A 16,419-nucleotide genomic window follows, 5' to 3' on the forward strand; every position below is an offset into this window, starting at 1 on the left:
TGGAACCCCCTGTGTTCCAGGCTGGCCTCGAACTCAGAAATCCACCTGCCTCTGCTTGCCAACCACCGCCCGGCCTGTCTGTTCATTTTTTCACTTGACCACACATTTTGTGAAAATAAAAGAAACACCACTTTGGAAACAACAGCAAAGAACCCTGTCAAGCCAGACTGTGCCGACTCCTGACTCTAATCTCAGCAGTAAAGGGTGAGCCAGGAGGATTGCAAGTTCTAGGATATCTTGGGCTACCTAGGTATGGAGAAACAAAAAGGGGAGAGGGGAGGCATAGAGGGAAGGAAGGATGGAAGGAGGGGGAAAGGGAGGGAAGGAAAGAAATGGAAGAAGGGTAAAGTGAGGGGATGTAGAGGCTTTCAAAATGAAATCAGGATGCCACTGAAGGCTCAGGGCTTAGGCATGTCTCATCTCAGGCTTCCGCCTAAGAACTTGAGCCCTGCCTGCCCTTCAACTTCAGGCCTCTGGAACAGCAGGTAACTGCAGTGTGCCTGGAGATTTGAAATGCTTATCAGGGTGCTGCAGGGGACTCTTGCCTGAGAGACATACCCACTGGTTCACACAGTCCTCTGTTCTGTGGGTCACATGGTCCATGTCAAACAATTTCTGCATTCCTTCTCAGCTTCAGAAGTTGTTTCTCTTTATCTCTTTATTTATCTTATTTTTTATATATTTTTTATTATTTATTTACATGTACATGTGTGTATGTCTGTATATGTGCATGTGCCTGAAGTTAGTGGCATCCCTTGAAGCTGGAGTTAAAGCTGCCTGATGTGTCTGTGAGTTGAACTCAGGTCCTCTTCAAGCACAGCACATAGTCTTAATCACTGAACCATCTCTCCAGCCTTTCTGTTTTTATTTTAAGACAGGGACTTTGTAACCGAGGCTGGCCCTCAACTCAAGGTGATCCTCTCGCCTCAGCCTCCCAAGTGCTTAGCTAAACAATTTAGTTATGGTTGTAGTTTGGCTGAGTGTACCTCAAATGTCTAGGTGTTAATGACTGGGTCTGGAGGGTGACATTACTGTGGAATGATGAAGCCTAAAGGATGCGGGGCCTAGGGAAATTCTTTGGTTGTGGGGGACAAGCCCTTGTGGAGAGCAGGAGGCCCAGCCTCAGTCTGTACGTGGACTCACCCTGAACCTGGAGTTCACATTTTCTCATCCAGGCTGGAAACCAGCAAGGACCAGTGTTCCTCCTGTCTGTGCCCTCCCTGAAGGTGGGTTGCAGGCCTTTGTGGAGACATCTAGCTTGTTACATGGGTTCTGGGATCCAAGCTGGAGTTTTTATGATTGCATAGTAGTCAGTCATGCTCCCCACTGCTGAGCTGTTTTGTTTTGGTTTTGTTTTCTGAAATAGTCTTTCCACATAGCCCAGGTTGGGCCTCAATTCCCAATCCTCCATTTTTTTTACCCCTTGCACGCTGGACCTTTTTCCTTTCTAAGTTACGTGTCTCCGATGTTTCATGGCAGTAACATGAAGCTGACCAATATACTGATCTTGTAATGACTTAAGAGCCTTTTCTCATTGTCAGCTCCACTTTCTCTACTTGCTCTGGGACGCTGACTCAGCCTATCTAAACCTGTCTCCCAAATTTGCAGTTCCCAAGACCCTGGAATAAGGGTCTTTCACGTTTGTACTTTCTGAGCTTAAATTGATACTTTTGTCTGTTTCAAATCACAAGCTATTTAGTTTTACATACCTGGGGACTTTGTGTAAGTTCTGTTTTGTTTTTGCTTTAGATAGGTTCTGTCTATATAACCCAGATGCTCCTCCAAGGCTCCCATCCAAGCGTCAAGCAGACCTGACTCTGATTAGCTTTTCAGATGAGATCAAGCATGTTCAGGGTGAGGTAGGGGACCCAGATGGCCCTCAAACTCCATCTTCATGTCTCAGCTGAGTGCTGTGATGCTGGGGATTGGTTCTAATGCTTTAATTGGGAATCTGTATGTCCAAATATTGATGGTCCTTATCCCCAATTGGTTTTTGATTGATCAATAAAAGACACCAGCAGCCAATGGTTGGGAAAAGAGAGACGGGACAGGACCCTTTGATTTGTGCAGGCTAAGACTCAGGAGAAAGGAACAGATAGAGATGGTGGGAGATGGATCAGGAGACAGAACCAACTAGCCATGTAAGAATTCAAGTAAATGGCTACTGGCCATTCCCCCAATTGGGCCTGGGGTATCAAGGGGAGGATTAGAACTGCCCATCTTTGATGTGTGTGTTATCTTTTTTTTTTTAGATTTATTTATTATTATACATTAGTACACTGTAGCTTGTCTTCAGACACACCAGAAGAGGGCTTCAGATCTCATTACAGGTGGTTGTGAGCCACCATGTGGTTGCTGGGATTTAAACTCGGGACCTTCGGAAGAGCAGTCAGTGCTCTTAACCACTGAGCCATCTCGCCAGCCCATGTACTATATTTCATTAGTGGATCCAAAGAGTTCCTGGGTGGGTGACTGGAAGCACCCCAAAGCAGGACTGGGATTACAGGTGTCCATCACCCTAGCCTGGTTTATCTAGGAGAGGTTTGATTTTGTCACAAAGGGTGAAGTTTGATTGTGACAGTCACAATTTTGATTTCAATAGAAGTGTTCTCAGCAGACAGATAGTCCCAACCACCAGCACTTCACCCACACTTGGTTTTTAGAGTCTTTTCTTCCTCTTCATTTTTTTGTGGGAAGAAAAATCTTTTAAGTTTTGTTTTTTAATTATCTATTTTATGTATGTGAGTACACTATAGTTGTCTTCAGACACATTAGAAGAGGGCACTGGATCCTATTATTGATGGTTGTAAGCCACCATATGGTTGCTGGGAATTGAACTCTGATCTCTGGAAGAGCAGTCAGTGATCTTAACCACTGAGCCTCTCTCCAGCCCCTAAGGTTTATTTTTGTGTGTTTGTGAGTGAGCAGGTACCTGTGGAGGCCAGAAGAGGGCATTGGCTCCCCTGGAACAGGAGTTAGAGGCTGCTGTGAGCCACCTGATGTGGGAGCTGGGAACTGAACGAGGGCTTCCTGGAAGAGCAGCAAGTGTTCTGAGCCATCTCTCCAGCCCTGTGGAGGCAGGCGACCTTTTTTGAGACATTTCCTACTTCAACACAGGCCGGCCTTGAACTCAAAGTAATCCTGTCTCATGAGTATTAAGACTAGAGAAGTGAGACACCACCCCTCACACACACACCATGGGGTCTTACTTTGTTACCCTAGTTGGTCTTTAACTTCCTGCCTCGGAACCACAGCCATGTACCACACACCTGGCGATTTTCACAAATTCTAAGTTTCTTCTTTTCTTTCCTACCTGTAAGGCAGTGTCTGGTGGTATAAAGATGATGTTTACGGGCTCAGTGGGTAAGGTGCTTGCTGCCAAGTCTGAGAACCTAAGTTTGAGCACCAGGACCCACACAGTGGGAGGAGAGAGCTAACTCCTGGAAATTGTCTTATGACCTTCAGGAGTTAGCATCAACAAGGTCTGTGAACACACAAAGGCCACACACGTGATGAAACATTGCGTTTCTAGGACTCCTAACGGTTTTGGGGATCTGGTTATATGCTTATTGATCATCTCTGCTCCTATGGAGTGCCTAGTCAAGTCAGCTGCTAATGTTGTTTCTGCTACTGGTTCTTTTTGTTATGGGTGGGGTGAAGGTTTGGGTTTTGTTTTGTCTTGTTCCTCTGTTTCTTTATTTGGTTTTAGTTTGTGATTGTTTTGAGACAGATTCAGGAGTGTTCTCTCTCTCTCTCTTTTTCCCTCTCCCTCTCTCTCTCCTAGTTACCTTCCTTTTGCTGAGATAACATACTCAAAACAAACAAAAACCCTCACCACAACAACAAACCCAGCAACTTAGGGGAGGAAGGGTTTATTTTATTTTATTCTAGCTCACAGTTCCGGCTCACAATGGCGCTGGGGCTCAAACTCACTGAACCATGGAGTCGACGGAGCAACATCTCAGCCCTGTGGGAGTTCTTTTTTTTTTTTTTTTTTTTTTTTTTTTTTTTTTTTTTTTTTTTTTAAGATTTATTTTATTTATATGAGTACACTGTAGCTGTCCTCAGACACACCAGAAGAGGGCATCAGATCCCATTACAGATGGTTGTGAGCCACCATGTGGTTGCTGGGATTTGAACTCAGGACCTCTGGAAGAGCAGTCAGTGCTCTTAACTGCTGAGCCATCTCTCCAGCTCCCCTGTGGGAGTTCTTTATAGGTTCCATGATGAGGCTTTTAGTTTCACCATCCCAGTACTGGGGGTTAAATTCAGAACCTCAGCTTTTGCCCTCTACCACTGAATTACAGCCCAGCCCTCTCTGTCCCTTTAACGAGCTCTTTGTTAAACATACATCTGTCTTATCCCTCTTGCTAAATTGTTGGGGTGCGAGAGCTGGTACGGGACAGGAAGAGGATCATACAAATAAATCAGACCAGTTAGGTAAGAAGTTCAGGTTTCCAGGCCACGGGAGGGGCGTGTTCCAGGGTGTTTTGTTCTTCTTTGCTTTTTAGGGAACCAATCAGAAGGAGTCGATTGAAGAATGGTGAACTGTCAACTTCTAGAAGAGGGCGTGGACCAACTTGCTGTGAACTCGCCGCCCTCCCTTAGGTATCAGGCTCAGGATCGACGTTTCTGTGCCTCAGGTGTTACCTTGTGATCTGCGCGTGTTCCCGAGGCTCCCCGCAGGAGGAACAGGTTTCGCGCCTTTACAGCGGACTGGCACCCAGCCAAGAGCGCAGATGATGCATAGTCTTAATTTGCAGGGCCATAGGCAAGCAAGGACCCGCAACCACACTTGAAAATGACAGACCCCGGGACGCAGGACTGCGCAGAACCTGACACTCGCGTCCAGCCTAACCTCTTGCACTTAAGTCCTCAAGGGACGTGTCCTGGTGAGGACACGCAGTCTCCGCTTCCCTTTGGTCCCCAGCGCTCTGCTTCGTTGTAGGGACAGGCGGGAAACGGCCGGCATCCGCCGGACTTTGGAGCCTGAGCGTGGAGGTGTTGCAGGAAGAGGGCAAAGGGGCGACAGGCACTCTGGACTCCATGGCCACAACTGCCTGTCAAGTCCGCGGGGACACGCCCGCTTCCAGGTCTCTGGGGCGGCGGGACCGCGGCGCGCGCTCCTGATTGGCCCGCGCATTGTCCGCACTGCCGCCAAGCGCCGCCCGCAGACAGAGCAGGGAGTAACGGGACTGTGGTCGCGGGCAGCCCCAGCCACGCACCATGCCCTATCTGCTCATCAGCACTCAGATCCGTATGGTGAGTACCCAGAGTGAGTGACTGCGACGGCCACTCTGAGGGACTTTCCTGGTGGCCCTGCAACCGCCCTACCACGCCCCCGCGGCTTGGACACCGGCAGGGTCAGACGGCTGGGTGGGCAGGGAGCCCCGCGGGGACACCCCGGACCCGCTTCGTAAGCGCTGCAGCCAGGGCCCGCACGAAGACAAAGGCCACGCTAAGCCGCGCACACAGCGGCTGCACCTGTAGCCCCCTCCGGGCAGGGCTGGTTCCAATGCAGAAAGAACTCGGGCTAGAGGTGGAGAGAGCTGCAGAGTGCACCACGCGGGAATCTGAGGTCACGTTTCTCTAGGTGAAGTTTTCTCAGCTGGGGGTGAGGGAGAGAGATGGAACTGGCTGCTTTATTAAGCCCCCTCCAGTCCCCTTTCAATGGATACCTGATGTCCCCTCCCACCGTTGAACAGCAGGGCGCGCTACCATTCTCTTCCAACACCTGTGGGTACAAATCTAGCTCCTAGGGGATAGCCGGGAGTAGTGGGCTCGTCTTGAAACCGGAGAGGTCTTGGTAATGCCCAGAGGGCAGTGAAAACCTGTACAGTTGTTGAAAATCTGGATTGCTGGGCACTTTCACCTGTCTTCCTTCTCAAATAATTTTTAAAATTCTTTCCAAGTTTTGTGTATGTGTGTGACAGGGTCTCATGTAGCACAGGCTGGCCTCAAATTTATTAGTGTTGGAGGCTAGCCTTGCTAATTGCTGGGATTACAGGCATGTCCTACCTGGCTTGGTTCTCTTAAATTATAGAAGTGTTGTTGGTGTTACTGCCTGTCTTTCTGTTTGCTTGTTTTGGGGGGAGTTCGAGACAGGATTTCTCTATGTAGGCCCATCTGTCCTAGAACTCTGTAGACCAAGCTGGCCTCGAACTCAAGAGACCCACCTGCCTATCTCCTGAATGCTGGGGTCAAAGGTGTGCTCTCCATCATCGCCCAGCTAAGGCTTGCCACATTGTACTTGTGTGCTCATCAACTAACAAGCATTGTGTTGTTTCTGCCTTTAGGCTGTTAGGAGTAGTTCTGCTAGGAACATAAGATGTTTTTCTTGTTTTTTTCTTTTTCTTTTTTTTTTCTTTTTTGGTGTCCGTTGTAACTTGGGAAGTTTACCTGCCTGTGTACAAAATTTTATGTGGACATATGTTCTCATTTCCTTCATTCTCCAGGTGATGCCAATACACAGGAAACCTGGCTGGTGGCACCTGGCTTGAAAGCACTAAGAGACAGGCAGTGTTTAGAGGCAACAGGCAGCTTTTTTGGAAGTCAGGGAGGACCCACTGTGCTCCCCTCTCAGTTGTACTCCACCTCTACTGACCTACAGTATCACCTCCCCTTCACCTATAGCTTCTCCGGGGACAGTGGGGAGGGGAAGAGAAGTGGAACTGTGCGCATCTGCCTGACACCCAGCTAAGCAGCCGCTGTGGCTTCCCTTGCAGGAGGTGGGCCCCACCATGGTGGGTGATGAACAATCGGATCCCGAGCTGATGCAGCACCTGGGGGCCTCCAAGAGAAGTGTCCTGGGGAACAACTTGTAAGTAGTGGCATCCTTCTGCACCTTCTTTTTTCCCTGGCAAGGCCTTGTTCTGCTTTTCCCTTCTCACGACCATGAAGCCCAGAGGCAATAGCCACTGGAGAGTTTTCATCCTCAGTCCCCCACAGGGCCCAGAATTCACTAAAGAAGAGTTTCCCACAAACACCCAGCCTTCCTTCACAAGCAGCTCATCCTCAGAGGAAGTCTGGGATAGCCTGACCCAGGAGTTTGGGGCGCTGGAAATGAACTGTTCTTGCCTTGTCCTCCCCACTCAAAAACTGGAACACATCAACAAAGACAAGTTTCGTCTTGAAGGCCTGGCTGAGTGACAGAGCCCAGCCCCAGAAATAGAGCAGGACACCTGGGTTCTCTTTTGAGTTCCTGGCTGCCTGGCACTTGGCCTCTTCCCTCAGTCTCCCTCACATCACCTCTGTGTCTAAACACTTGCTTCCCTTTCTGCTTCCTCACCCTCTGTTTTAGTGTTCTTTCTATTGCTGTGAAGAGACACCTGACCAAGGCAACTGTCTTAGTGTTCTATTGCTGTGAAGAGACACATGACCAAGCAGAGTTAGAGGGTTAGTCCGTGACAGTCAAGGTGGGGAGGATGGCAGACAGGCAGACAGACGCTGGTGCAGGAGCTTTATATCCTGATCTGCAGGCAGCAGGAGAGAGAAGGGGAGGGAGGGAGAGAGGGAGGGAGGGAGAAAGGGAGAGAGAGAGAGACAGATAGACAGACAGACAGACAGACACACAGAGAGACAGATAGGCAGACAGGCACTGGGGCAGGAGCTTTATATCCTGATCTGCAGGCAGCAGGAGAGAGAAGGGGAGGGAGGGAGGGAGAGACAGAGACAGAGACAGAGACACAGACACAGACACAGACAGACAGGGCCTGGCATGTGCTTTTGAAACCTCAAAGCCCACACTCAGTGACTCACTTCCTCCAAGGTCACACCTCCCAATCCTTCTAATCCAGCTCTTAACCTTCCTAATGCTGAGACCCTTTAATACAGTTCCTCATGTTGTGATGTCCCCACCAACCATAAAATTATTCTGTGGCTACTTCATAATTGTAATTTTACTACTGTTGTGAATCATAATGTAAATATCTGATATGTAGAATATCTGATATGAGACCCCAGTGAAAGAGTCATTTGCCTCCCCTGGAGGGGGGATCATGACCTCCAGGTTGTGAACCACTATTCTAATTCTTCTCAAATAGTTTCACTACCTAGTAACTAAGAAATCAAATATATGAGCCTATGGGGCTATTTTCACTGAAGCCATCAAACAACTTAAAAAAGCAAGCACTTAATTGGGGGCTTGCATCGAGTGAGCCCATAATCAGAATGGCAGGGAGCATGGCAGCAGGCAGGCAGCATAACACTGGGTCAGGAGCTGAGTGGCTTAAATCTAATCTACACGCACAAGGCAGACACTGGGCTTGGTGTCCTTTTGAAAGTTAAAAGCCCACCCCAGTGACACACTTCCAACAAGGCCACACCTTCTAGCCCTTCCCAAAGCAGTTCTACCAACCAAGGACCAAGCATTCAAACATATGAGCCTGTAGCGCCATTCTTGTTTAAACCACCACATCCTCCCTCCCTTCCCCTATTGGGGAAGAAGCACCAAGTAGACCCAGGAATCCTGAGAACTGTCAGAGACCCAGAAGGGTAGAGAGGAGACAAACAGATTCCAACCCTTTGGTCAAGGCACGGAGGAGCCACTCCCATCTCTCGCCATTAGACATTTGTTTCAAGATGCCAAGCTTGGGGTTTGGGTCCCTTATCCACTTCATGCTTTTTACAAATCCAGGGAAATCAAACTTTCTCTGTGACAACAAATGGCACATGGACCCAGGTGCTATCAGGTGCTAACCTTATTTGCAGCTCCAGGACTGCAGGGCCCAGAGAGGGGCCACAGAGGGCAGACTACTCGGTGGGTAGACTAACACACAGCAGCCGCAAGGCTTCCCTGGGGCCTGCTACTCATGGCAGGCAGAGCTAACCAGCCTGTTTTCATATGTGTCGACAGAAGAGTAATGGTATTTTCACCACACTGCTGAGAGAAAACAAGAAGTGTGTAGCAAGGAACAGAATAGAGGCTGTGCACTCCGCCTGTCACATGCCAGGCAAGTGCCCAGCAAACAGGCCTGGCACTGAGTAGACACTAGCTTTGTATGGGTACTTGCACCATATTACCTCATGACAATCTTCTGGTCTCTTTACAGTTACGAATACTATGTCAACGACCCTCCTCGAATAGTCCTGGACAAGCTGGAAGGCAAGGGCTTCCGAGTGTTAAGCATGACAGGGGTGGGCCAGACGCTGGTGTGGTGTCTGCACAAGGAATGACCTGCTTGAGCTGACTTGTGCACAGAGACCGCCATGTGTCCAGCCCACATTCTTGCATCACCGTCTGCCCCGCCTATCTCTTTCCAAATTGTCAACTCCCTTGCCCAACACTGGTGGGCTGTGAACAGCCTCGGGAACCTTGCTCCAATTGGTTGGGCACAGCAGGCCCTTGACCTGGCACTTCCAGCGTCCCCCACCTAGGCCTGACCCTGGCTCTTGCTGTAGGCCACGTGCTGAAGGCAAGCTACCCTGAGGACAGTCCCTGGATCCTACACAGCTAACCCAAGCCAATAAAGGGCTCTCACAAGTGGTTGCTCCTCAGTTCTGTTGCGCAGTGTCTCTTGAGATACACCATTCTCTACTGGTTCGCTCCTATCCATGGAAGAAGCCCTTGCAGACCGAGCCCAGCCCCAGAGGGAGAAAAGAAGACTGTTTTTTAAAAAAGTTTATTGGTGATTATTCAGAAAGGGTATGGGGTGGGAAGGCTGGAGTGGGATTACGTGGGCTGCCCCTCGTCTTCCTGCTGCATCTGGGCGATCAGCTGCTGGCGCTCAGCTGCCTGGCGCATGCGCATCATGACAAGACTCTCATAGTCCCTTTCTGACAGCACTGAGCCCTGGGGACAAAAGAGACAGCGTGGAGTTAGGACATCAGGGTACAGCCCCACAGATTATAGACTCAGTATAGGGCCAAGACAGAGCCAAGTCTAAAAGCCAAGGAGGGAAGGGCAGAGGGAGAGAAGGACCCAGATATCTTAAATTCCAACTCCTCCAGGAGCCTTCAGAGAAAGCAGGCCTGTGCTCCCTAGGCTGCTTCTCCATCAGCTACCTACATCCTGCTCTGCTTCAGTCCTCCCTTGTCAATCACTTTCCCATGTGCTAGCCTGGCCCTCCCCCTTCATTTCCTCTCTGACACTCTTTCCCTCCGCCCATGGCTTCTGTCTGGCAGGTTTCCAACTGAGGATGTCAGATGCTGGGATCCTCAGGCTCTGCTGGACACAGACCAGAGCACTTCCCTGTGGTCTGGCTTCTGCTGAGGCTATAGAAGGGGGCCTTGCCCCACCCCCACCCCCCACAGCCTCAAAAAACCCCAATCTAGAAGAAGAGAAAAGCAAGCATGAGCCCAGCTTGCCTCGTAGACCAGACTACTATAGCCAGGGTCCCTGGCTCTCTTTGATGATCTTGCGAGCTGTGCGGAGGACTGAGGAAGGAGGTGCCAAGGCTGTAGGAAGTGAAGCAGCCTCATGACAGAGCACTGCGCTGCCAAACCCACAATCTGTCCAGAGCAGCAAGCACTATGAGTCAGATCATTTCCTCCCTTAGCACAGCCGGAGCTGTGATACCACGGGTGATCCTATAGCTGATTAGAGAGGTGGGAAAGCCATCAGAGCTGCACGGAGGCAAGCCAGGACAGGGGTTGCAAGCATGGTGTCCTGCAGGGGGCACCCCACACTGGTGCCCTCCCACAGAAGAGGGCTTGGAAGTCAATGACCCTGGGAATAAGATGGGAGTGGCTGAAAATAGGCTGCCAGTCCCTGGCTAACTTGTCTGTAGTAAAAGGGTGCAGATAAAGAGGATATGCAGCCTGGCCCCCCTCCCCTAATAACTTCCCCACCATTGGAAATGCCCCCTACCAGCCACCCTCCCTCCAACCACTGGCAACTCATGGCAGCCTCACCATCCTGGTCCTACCCATAAGAAAGTCCCCAAATGAGGCCCATGAGCCAAAGGGAAAGACTGGGAGCAAGCATCCTAGGAGCAGCAGAGCACTGGCCTTCTGCTGGTGAAGAAGAAAGAAGGAAGCTGAGCAGCCATATTGATGTCCCAGCTGTGGGGAGGGCAGTGTTCCTTCCTCAAGTTTCTATTGCTCGTCCAAGAAAACTTCAAGTCACCTCTGGCATGCCCCCCCACACACACACACACCTTGGGAGGAGCAAGCCCTGTACAGGCATGGGGCTGTTCCCCGTTAGCACGCCCTCCACATCCTTCTCCACCATTCCTGTGGCCTGGCTAATGAGGGCCTATCATCCTGCCCAGGGGGCTGAGTCACCCACACCAGCAGGTCTCCTCTCTTTCTTCCCTAACAATTGTTCTAAAAGTTGCCTTTCAATTAGCACTACCTCCCTGGGCTCCTCCCAGAGACATCTGGGGCTAGGGAGCCAGGCAGGCCTGCTGAGGTCACAGTGGCGGAGCACTGACTAGAAAGGAAGTAACCTGGTGACACACCAAGCAGGGCTGTCCCCAGACCTGTCCCCAGAGGAATCTGAAGCGTCCTACTGCCCTGGGGTGTTGGTCACAGCTGCCCCAATCCCAGCCTGTGGATGCTGCAATTACCTCAGAGCTCGAAACCGGCTTCCCACCTGACTGAGTCAGCTGAAAACAAAACACATCTCTACCACACGCTGGCACAAACAGCCAAGCCACTAATCAGAGTCCCCAGATGCTGGCAGAGAGAGCACAGCCCTACCCTGGCCAGGAGATCGGCACATGCCCAGGGACCACCAGAGAGAGGGTCAACAGGGGCCCAGCTGCTGCCTGCCTGTGGAAGGAGTACTCGCTCCCCTGCCCATGTTCCAGCCCTGCCCATCAGCCCTCAGCCTTGCTCTGCTCCTGTTCTGCCCGTTCTGCCCTGTGAGTACTGCTGCTTCCTTTGGGGTTATCCACATGCCGCCAATCAAGTAAGCAGGCTCACAGCTTTCTCTCTCATCTCCTAGACAAAACCTCCCTCCTGCTAGTCTTCTCTCACCACCCAAGAGGCAAACGAAGAACCACCTTGAGCAGAAACGCACAGCCTCTGCTGCTAGCCCTTGAAGGGTGTCCCTCTGGTTCCTGGCATTCAGCACTCTAGCAAAAAGGTCACCTGCTGCTGCTGAGCCCCTTCGTGGGGCTTCTCAGATGCCAGACCCACTAGATGACTCTCAGGAGCTCCATGGAGACTTGGCGGAAAGGCTCCTTCCGCAATGCCTCCTTTTTCAAGCGAATCACCCTGGGGCGGCCACGGAGACTGCAGCGACAGGGCAGCATACTAAGCCAGGCCAGCACTGCTGGTGGAGACCACGAGGAATACAGCAACCGGGAAGTCATCCGGGAACTGCAAGGGAGGCCAGACGGCCGGCGTCTGCCCTTGTGGGGGGATGAGCATCCCAGAGCCACCCTATTGGCCCCACCCAAGCCCCCACGCCTCTACCGAGAGAGCTCCAGCTGCCCCAACATTCTGGAGCCCCAAGCAACCTACACAGCTGGCTACTCGGCCACCTTGCCTTCAGCAATCTCCCTGACAGGGCCCCTTCACCAGTGCTCAGAGGAGGCCCTCTCGGACACTCCTACTCCGGACCTCAGTGACCCTTTCCTCTCCTTCAAAGTGGACCTGGGGCTTTCACTTCTGGAAGAAGTTCTACAGATACTAAAGGAGCAATTCCCAAGCGAGCCCCACTTCTGACCTGGGGAGGGTAGCGAGAACTGGGGTACCTGGAGGAGTGGAGGCTGTGGGACCTAGGGAAGGACCCAGTGTGGACTAAGGAGCAGGTGGGGACCGGAAGCCACAGTTCTCCCTGCCCTCTGGCTGCTGACCAATCCTTCAAGTCACCCAAAGTGAAGGGACAAAAGCCAGCTGGAAATATATGGGAGTCACTTTCTGGCAGGAGCCCTGAAAGAAGCTGGAGGAGCCAGGAAAAGGATGCCAAACCTGCAACCACAGGAACCAGTCAGAGGTCAGTGGAGAGACAGGGCGGCACAGGGGCGAGCCTGGGAGTAGGACTCAGACTGGGCAGAACACATAGATAGTGGCATGCACCATCCTCTAAAGACCATGTCAACAGAGAAGTCACAGGACAGTCTAGGAAGACATAGTATAACTGAGACGAAAAGGAAGTGGGGAGGTCAGAGAGGCAGGAATAGACAACTCACCACTTACTGCACAGGACTGTTTAATGAAGGAAAAACAAACTGAAAGGTCAGCTCCAGAGGCTGGGGAATGGCTCAGTGGATACAATGCTTGCTGTACAAGCAGGAGGGCCTGAGTTTAGACTCCAGTACCCACATATAAAAGGTAGGCAGGGATGCTAGCCCATCTGGAATGCTGGCGCTGAGGATGCAGAAACTAGGGATCCTAGGGGCAAATGTCATAGTCCAGGCCCAGCAAGAGAGCCTGCCTCAGTAAATAAAACATGGAAAACAATTGAGAAAGACATCTGAAATCAACCTGTGACCGCCACTTCACACACTCACACACACTAACACTCATATATATATACGCCATACAGACACAAACACAAAGAAAAATTCAGTTACTTTTCATCCTAGCCCATTTTTGTTTGTTTGTTTTTGAGACAAGGTCTCATATGTAGTAAGAGTGGCCTTGAACTTCTGATCCTCCTACTTCCACCTCCTGAGCCAGGGATTACACGTGTCATCACACCCAGGTTTTTTTTTTTTTTTTTTTTTTTTTTTTTTTGGTTTTTCAAGACAGGGTTTCTCTGTGTAGCCCTGGCTGTCCTGGAACTCACTCTGTAGACGAGGTTGGCCTCGAACTCAGAAATCCACCTGTCTCTGCCTCCCAAATGCTGGGATTAAAGGCGTGTGCCACCACCGCCCGGCTCACACCCAGGTTTTTTTTAATGTGACACTGGGGATTGAATCCAGGGCTTCATGCATGCTAAGCAAGTACTCTACCAAAACAAGCCACATTCCAGCCCTCTAGCCACATTTTAAAGATGTTTTTAGAAGTTATTCTTAATTTTGTGTGTGTGTGTGTGTGTGTGTGTGTGTGTGTGTGTGCGCGTGCACAAGTATATGCAGGTTGCAGAGGGCAAAGGTGTTGAATGCCCCTGGAGCTAGAGTTAGGCAGTTGTGTGCCACCTGATGTAGGTGTTAGGAATTCAGGGCCTCTAGAAGAGCAGTATGTGTTTTTAATTGCTGAGCCATGTCTCCAGCCCACTTAGGCACATTTTAAATCAACAGCCACACCTAACTGCCGGCTACTGTATTGGATGACAGAGCATAAACATTGACACTATTAGACCAAAGTCCACTGGATGGTGCTGGCCAGACACAGTGTAACCATCAGAAGCATGGGTAAGGAAGGAAAGATGCCTGCCCTGGGCTGCAAGTGCAGGAGGCGCTGACAGTGCAGGAGAGGTAGGCAGAGGAAATGCAGGGGAAAGGCCCAATGTCATCAGCAAACAGAGCATGAGACTCAAGCTGCCCACAGATCTGCAAGTGATCCCAGTACTCGATCAAGGAAGAAGCTCCTGGAACCAACAGTTGCAAAGGAGTGTTCTGGGAACTTCCACAGGCATTGTACATGGGGGCCTCTGGGAAAGACTGCAGAAATAGTAGACAGGATAACCAGACCACAGAAAGGACAATGCACCAAGAGGCTCCAGAATCCTCCACCAGACCTGGGGGTTGAGGGTGGAGTCTGCTTTTGCCCAAAACAGGTCAAGGCTTCAAACTCTGCTGCCACCCTGCCCTGTGGCTTAGTCAGATCTGAATCTAGAGCCCAGAAGCACTGGACCATGTGAGTCTGGCCTCCAGGTCACTCAAGTGAAAGAAGGGTAAAGGAAGCTGTGACACACGCTGCCTCACGAATCCACATCTGTAGCATTTCTCTTTCCTACTCCTGTGCAGAGGTACCCAGCTTCAAACCTCCTCAGGAAACAGGAGGCAACCAATAAAGGTTTTTCTAATACGACTTACAGAGTATGGTCTTGGATGTGAAATGCTAAGAGTGGGGAATGAGGCTTCTTTTAAGCCAGGATCCTGTAGTGAGAACTTTGGATTCTTTAAAACAACAGCAGCAGCACAGAAATAGGAGTGTGTTTTCCTGTTAACCCCACGTGCGATCTGGGCTGCTCCAGACTGTCCACAGCAGCCGATTGCTACTTGTGCTCTAGTAGGGACGTGGCTTTGCCAGCTGCAGATGGTTTCTGCAGTTGTTGACATTTGGAATTCTGGGGCTTTTTTAGAGAATATATAGTATATATTCTGGGCCTTGAGGGGCAGGGTGGTTTGTTAAGTAGGCATGTGCAAAGAAGAAACAGTAACAAGAGGAAATGAGACATCCTGACTGATGAACTTTCTTGGTGCCCCTAATCAGGAGCCTCTTTCCTTTCTTCTCTCTCCTTTTTTTCTCCATCTAGTGTTAGAGGGTTGAAAGGGTGGAAGAAGAGGGCTGGAGAAGAATGGAAGAAAGAACCCACAGGGTAGCAAAGTCAGCTACAGGATCCTGAGCTGACCTACAGCATTTCATGTTCCTCTTCCACCAGGACCTGGGACACTGAATGAGAGTGGCCATCACAGACTCATAGGTTTGAATGCCTGGTCCCCAGTTGGTGGAACTGTTTGGGAAGGATTAGCAGGTGGAGCCTTGTGAGGTCAGGCTCTGAAGTTTCAGTTAGTTCTCTCCGTGCCCTGTGGTTGTTATTTCAGCATGAAGCTCTTGGCTACTATTCTAGTGTTCTACCTACCTGCCTGCTGCCATGCTCCCTGCAGTAATGGTCATGGCTCTATAACCTCCTGGAACCATAACCAACCCCCTCCAATTTAAATGCTTTCTAAGTTGCCTTGGTCCTGGTGACCAAACTTTCACAGAAACAGAAAAGTAACCAAGACTGACACACTCCCCTAAAGGTTCCAATCTGTCAGGTAGGCATCCTGACAACTCTCTGAGAAGATGTGGACATGTGGACAGGTACCCAGGCTGTTTCAGAGAAGGGAAAAACTCCTGTCCCCAAAGCAATCATCCCTCCAACAGGAGTGAAGGACCAAAAAGGACAGAGTGGACAAGCCATGGTGTTCTAAGGACTGGGAGGCAGCCCCAGGCCCACAGAAAGGCCTGCTCGAAAGCTAGCACTTCACCACAAGTGGGGTTCCAGATATAGCACCCCAGGTTCAACACGGGACTTGATGTTATTTCCTAGAGTCAGTTTGTGAGTGGGAAACCAGAGACAGAGCTGGAAAACAGAAGTTCTGGGGGAAAAAACCACTGGTCCAGCTGCTTGCCTTCTACCTCTCCACCCAACACTGGGTTCCTAAACTAAAATCCTTCACACCATGACCAAGAACAAACAAACAAAGTCCTCTTCGTATGGAAGGGTAAGCAAAGGGCAACTTTTGTGTAGCCTTGGAGGTGTAGTTCAGTAGTAGAGTGTGGGTTAATTATGAGTGGGGCCCCAGGTTTGATCCCAATGCCAGAAAGGGGGGAGGAGAGAAGGAAGAGGAAGAGGAGGAAGAGGAGGAGGAGGAG

At 50.5% G+C, this 16,419-nt stretch overlaps 3 protein-coding genes and 1 long non-coding RNA gene across 4 annotated transcripts in view; 2 read left to right on the forward strand and 2 right to left on the reverse strand.

The window, feature by feature from the left end:
* The first annotated feature begins 5,065 nt into the window (after window positions 1-5,065).
* On the forward strand, window positions 5,066-9,495 carry Gchfr (GTP cyclohydrolase I feedback regulator). Its single transcript, XM_031371510.1, has 3 exons — window positions 5,066-5,262; window positions 6,726-6,820; window positions 9,051-9,495. The coding sequence occupies exons 1-3, from the start codon at window positions 5,227-5,229 to the stop codon at window positions 9,172-9,174; spliced, it is 255 nt and encodes an 84-aa protein (XP_031227370.1). The 5' UTR covers window positions 5,066-5,226; the 3' UTR covers window positions 9,175-9,495.
* A 109-nt stretch (window positions 9,496-9,604) lies between these two features.
* Window positions 9,605-12,299, reverse strand: LOC116090717. Its single transcript, XR_004118793.1, has 2 exons — window positions 11,097-12,299; window positions 9,605-9,790 (listed from the first exon to the last, which is right to left on the reverse strand). It is a non-coding gene; the product is annotated as an uncharacterized LOC116090717 (long non-coding RNA).
* On the forward strand, window positions 11,371-13,625 carry CUNH15orf62 (chromosome unknown C15orf62 homolog). The gene is made up of 2 exons (XM_031371508.1): window positions 11,371-11,804; window positions 11,888-13,625. Exon 2 carries the CDS (start codon window positions 12,085-12,087, stop codon window positions 12,610-12,612), a length of 528 nt encoding a protein of 175 aa, XP_031227368.1. The 5' UTR covers window positions 11,371-11,804; window positions 11,888-12,084; the 3' UTR covers window positions 12,613-13,625.
* A 609-nt stretch (window positions 13,626-14,234) lies between these two features.
* The window catches only part of Dnajc17 (DnaJ heat shock protein family (Hsp40) member C17), a 31,655-nt gene continuing 29,470 nt past the window's right edge, over window positions 14,235-16,419 (reverse strand). The window contains exon 9 of the mRNA XM_031373248.1: window positions 14,235-14,495. Coding sequence (XP_031229108.1) covers window positions 14,235-14,495 — 261 coding nt within the window. The remainder of the gene's footprint in view (window positions 14,496-16,419) is intronic.

Source organism: Mastomys coucha, unplaced genomic scaffold, assembly GCF_008632895.1.
Source record: "Mastomys coucha isolate ucsf_1 unplaced genomic scaffold, UCSF_Mcou_1 pScaffold15, whole genome shotgun sequence".
NCBI classification, from domain to species: domain Eukaryota; kingdom Metazoa; phylum Chordata; class Mammalia; order Rodentia; family Muridae; genus Mastomys; species Mastomys coucha.

Bases quoted from the DNA above. Each gene is read 5' to 3' on its own strand.
- Gchfr (XM_031371510.1), top strand. From the start codon at position 5,227: ATGCCCTATCTGCTCATCAGCACTCAGATCCGTATG. The intron at 5,263-6,725 runs GTGAGTACCCAG...CTTCCCTTGCAG, and splicing joins TCAGCACTCAGATCCGTATG to GAGGTGGGCCCCACCATGGT. The intron at 6,821-9,050 runs GTAAGTAGTGGC...GTCTCTTTACAG, and splicing joins AGTGTCCTGGGGAACAACTT to TTACGAATACTATGTCAACG.
- CUNH15orf62 (XM_031371508.1), top strand. From the start codon at position 12,085: ATGACTCTCAGGAGCTCCATGGAGACTTGGCGGAAAGGCTCCTTCCGC.